Genomic DNA, 4,903 nt, shown 5'->3' with positions numbered 1-4,903 from the left:
CCGAAAATTATAGATATTTTACAGAAGTTCTATCAAAATTTTATCCAAAAGTACTAAAATTTCCGAGTATTTTAGCGGTTAGATAAGGAGTAATCTATGATGCCATACGACTTTTCTAGATTATGTTTTTGTGAACATGCTCGAGATATCACATACTTTCAAGTACTTTCCATGGTTGATTTTTATAAAGTTTTCAAAGGCATGAATAAGCTCAATCTATAACATATACCAAAGATTCAACATAATCTAACAGCTGGAAATCTATTATTAAGGTTTTACGATATTGTTCGAAATTAGGGTTCTTCTAAACAAAATTATTTTTTGCAAATTTTTGCGGTTGAATTTATTGGAGAATACTATTAAACTTTAGAAGATATTTTGTAACCTAATATGCTAGATCATAACCAAAATTCATGAAAATATATTGGTGAAATATCTAGGTTCGATAATCATTACATTCATATAACCCCAATATAAAGTATGAAAATGAAATTCTCGTGTAAGAGAATACCCGGTAACGTGTCCATAACACAAATTAAGTTTGCTCAGAACCACAATAATATTTTCATGAACTAATCCATTACCAATCTCAAACGATAAATAATAAAACAAATTGCACAAGTTGATAAAGTCGTGCTAATAACATATTGAAATATAAATATACGTTAAGCAAAGAGGCAAAATAAAAGAGAAAAATATTTTATTGATTAAAGATTTCTAGTATCACATAGCTTCACTCCTTGATATACATATAAAGGGAGAACCTAACTAGCTAATTGGGACGCATACAATTTGTCTGTAGCCTTATAGTAACTAGTGGTTCTTTTCCTAATTTTATTTTTTCTTAACTTTTAGCACAATAATAAACTTGTATATGACAATATTTTGAAGTTTGGTTTGAGCAGCAAAATTTCTAAGGACAACCCTGCACGCATGGTTACAAATCTAAACCTATCACTATCCATTTCGCGATCACTGGAACCTTGAAATACTTCTTAAGCGTGAACCCTTTTCTTTCCTAGATAAGTTTATAGAGCCATTTCTCATTGAACCAAATACATTTTCATGCGAAACTACAAACTTTAGGGTGTTCTAATGAATATTGAAGAATCCACAAAAATCAGGATTACATGATGTCGCTCAACTATATGGTTGTTATGCTTGTGTGTCGATTGATCTGTGAAGGTTTATATTATCATATAATTATTACCACAGTATGTGTTTCTATTGATAAACTTTATGCCAAAATAATTAACATTTTTATTTATATTGTGTATTATAAGCTACTACTTATAAATTATGATTAACTTATTACAGTAGAAACTGATTTGATTGCTGCAACTACTGGTTTCTTAAAATGTCATATCTATGATACACAATTAACAGAATTAACAAGTAAATTTCTGTTAAGACAACCCTTGGTTGTCTTTACAAGCAATTGGAAATTATTGTTTAAGATACAAAATTTTCATTAGCCCACCCACTTGTTCATTAAGATTTGGGTATTGAGTCTATTGACAATAGTTTTAAAAGCCCATTTTAGAATTTTCTACAATTTTAACAAGATCCATACTCCTTTATAAAATGTTTTACCTATTTGCTATCCCATTTTCCCTATTTCCCATCCCTCTTAATTCCTATCCCCAATTATCCTAAGTACCACCCATATAAATATTTATATTTATAAATCCTATCTTTGACTTTTTATTTACACGCACCAATAGAACTACCCTACAACTAAACCAGAAAAAAAAACCTAGATAACCTCGTCTCCATCTTATTCGTCTCCACTACCGATCACTGCCTCTTGTAAGTCTCCATAATTCATCACCACCTTCAGACAATGTTTCTTTATTTTTTGGTTGTGGTAACCGAACTTGTTAAGATAAAATTATCCTATGGGGATTTTATGAAAGAAATTGTGCTTCCTCGCCAATCCTTATGAAGTGTATGCTTTTCATCAGAATAGTGTGCTTACAATTTCGGTGGAAACTACTTATTGTACATTTTAGACGTATCAGAATGTTCCAGAATAGTTAGGAAACTACAAGTTATTGTGGATCAGTGGAGGAAGATGATAAAGTGCTTCTTTGCACAATTGCCTGGATAATTATTATAATGTTTTATATGGAAAATTGAACTCCCTCGCGACTCAATTTCTGATGCAATTACCACTGTTTTTGTTAATGAATAATTAATTGTAACATTTCGTAAGAAGATGAAACAACCAGATGTGAAAGCCAAATTACAAAAAGCTCAAACAAATATATGTAATCGAGAGAATTTATGCTCGTCAGAGACCGGACAGACCACGGTCTATTCCAGACTTCCAGGTAGTTATAGTATGGACTTCTGAGATCGCCAATGGTGGTTGTGACTGGCGCCTAAAATCATTATGTTACGGACGACCAGTTCTTCCGATTTTTTTAAAAAAAAACTTATAAACAGGATTAATTGCTAACGTCTAATTGTTATTGACAGAATGGGTGTTCAGTAGGAGTAACATAGTCTTCTGGGATATTTGATTAAATTAGGGTTGAGATATATTTTCGTAGATTTTCAATACTGGAATCTTCCGCTATAAAAGTTTATAGACTAATCACCCATTAGTTCATCTTCTTTTCGCGCGACCTAATCAAATTACAAAGAGTGATTAATGAAAAAATAGGTAAACCATAAGTTTTCTATTTTGTTTAATGAAAAGAATAGAGGTTGATGAGGAAGAAGACAAGTAAAAATGGTAATAATTATAGTCACAGTCAACTTGACCTTAGGTGGTACATAGGAAAAAACATAACTAAAATCTAAGTTGATTTTCGAAAATGTGAAGGGCTTAGGTGGTACATAGGAAAAAACATAACTGAAATCTAAGTTGATTTTCAAAATTGTGAAGGGGATGGAAAATAGGAATAATTGGGATAGGAAATAGGAAAAACCTTATAAAATCTATCCAAATTAAAACTAAAGTTCAAAATCAGTTATTTATGCTTAGGCTAGAGCCCAAACTCAAATAAATTTCCAAGTCTTTTCTTTTGTTCATTCTTTTTGTAAAAAGTTCAATATCTTTCTCTGTTTTGAAATCCGGGCTACCTCCCGGTCCTCCCCGCTATAAATCATAACGAGAAACGGTGAATAAGCTCAAGCCTGCTCAAGTACTACCTGGTCAAATTTATAAATGAACCAATCAATCAACCATTCCTACCTTTTTGTGATCATTACTGTTAGCTCATTGATTCATTTCTTTGTGACCGTTGAATGTGATTCTCTTCGCTCCATAGTCGAATATCTTTTGACTACATTATTTTTGTTAATATTATGAGCACTCGCTAGAAGATAAAAGTTCCCCATTGTTACGTATTTTGTTTGCCCACTTCGAAGGAAGGTGAAGACAACAACACAATCCTAACCATTTAGGAATTCAAAAGTGGAATTATGTGGTTATGCTCACTTGTCTACGAAATTGGGTCATCAATAGCTCTGAACCATCCCATTATAAACACATTGGTTGGTTAAGACGCTATGACACTCGAGCACACAAACTTATTCTTTTCTTCTCGCCCTTGTTGATTTCCATTATTTACCTTTCGAGGCCTTGATTGCATATTTAAACTTAACCATCAAATTTTCTTCAAGCTCATCAGATTACAGATTTTCTTTGTGTTTCCCGTTATTCCCACTTCTTTAATGGCTTCGATTATGAGTTCACAAGGTCTAGCCTTAGTTACTGCCATGGCAATCTCTGGTTCCCTTGTATTGATTACCTTATACAAGCAAAAGACATTGGCTGATCAAAATTCTAAGGCGAACGCACGAACATTAAGACCTTGTTTATCTTCAGGTACGTTGAGTTGAGTTTCATTGCTTAAATCTTCCAATCTATCACTATATTATACCTTTGTTGTTCATATGGTTTTTTCATTCGTGTAGACAAGAACACAAGAGAAAAGAAAAAGAAGAAGAAGAAAGTTCGTTTCGCTGACGATGTGGTTGTTCGAGTTGTAACGGATGATAAGGATATCAGTAGCGAAACATCTAGTAATAATCGAGATTATCAGTTTAAGGATAGGGGAATCTGCGCCGCAACGCACACGAACCGTTGTTCACTCTACCAGGGAATACTCCGTGATCGAGTTCACCGAATAGCCTATTCGTATTGATAAGTCCAGTTTAGTTGAGTAATTGTTGCTTGTTTGTAAATAATTGGTCTCTTGTATAGTTGTTGGTTTTCCCTCTTTTCCTTTGTAAAGCGTCATTTCAATCGAACACTCTAGCAAATTCAGACGTATTCGAAGGGGAAAATAATTTGCGTATAAACTCTGTTAAATTACTAAAATTTTAAAATTCCTAACTTAATGCGGTACCCTTACTGCATAATTTTCTTAAACATAAGAAATGCCGAATAATTCATGAAATCATTAGCTAACATAATGAACTAACTAGTTTATGATTAATCATTTAACAATGTGGTTAAAGCTATAAGATAGTTCTAAGGTGCAAATTCTGTTTATAGTATTTCCAAAGGAGAAATAATTGAGCTGAGGTTTGTGGTCATCATAACACCGGTCTATTTTTAATGGAGTATTTTCCCTATATTTTACATACAATCATGACTAAATTCGTCGATCTTGACTGAAAAAGAATACCTTTTTTGGATGGAAGAATTTGTGGACTAGGTATTTTGACCTAATATTTTAATACAACAGGTTGTTTGTGATCGCATAAAACTAGCATGGGCATCTGCCAATTCGAAATGACAACAGAGGATTGAAATAATCGATGATATACTGGATGCCGTTACTTTTATTTGTGAACACCGAAACTGAACACATGAGATAAAGTCTATCTCATCTGATCTTTTTGTGCGTGACCTATTCCTTCTGATTTCCTCTTGAGATCCCCTTGG

The 4,903-nt window shown here is 32.9% G+C and overlaps 1 protein-coding gene across 1 annotated transcript; it reads left to right on the top strand.

Moving 5' to 3' along the window:
- Positions 1-3,500: 3,500 nt before the first annotated feature.
- LOC113293262 lies at positions 3,501-4,348 on the top strand. Its single transcript, XM_026541959.1, has 2 exons — positions 3,501-3,838; positions 3,928-4,348. The coding sequence occupies exons 1-2, from the start codon at positions 3,685-3,687 to the stop codon at positions 4,155-4,157; spliced, it is 384 nt and encodes a 127-aa protein (XP_026397744.1). The 5' UTR covers positions 3,501-3,684; the 3' UTR covers positions 4,158-4,348.
- Positions 4,349-4,903: the final 555 nt, after the last annotated feature.

Source organism: Papaver somniferum, chromosome 7, assembly GCF_003573695.1.
Source record: "Papaver somniferum cultivar HN1 chromosome 7, ASM357369v1, whole genome shotgun sequence".
Lineage (NCBI taxonomy): Eukaryota > Viridiplantae > Streptophyta > Magnoliopsida > Ranunculales > Papaveraceae > Papaver > Papaver somniferum.
Note: the sequence above shows the minus strand (reverse complement) of the source record. Positions and strands in the feature narration are given on the sequence as shown.

Excerpts from the sequence above, each read along its gene's own strand:
- LOC113293262 (XM_026541959.1), top strand. The coding sequence starts at position 3,685 with ATGGCTTCGATTATGAGTTCACAAGGTCTAGCCTTAGTTACTGCCATG. Across the intron at positions 3,839-3,927 it reads AAGACCTTGTTTATCTTCAG|ACAAGAACACAAGAGAAAAG; the intron begins GTACGTTGAGTT and ends TCATTCGTGTAG.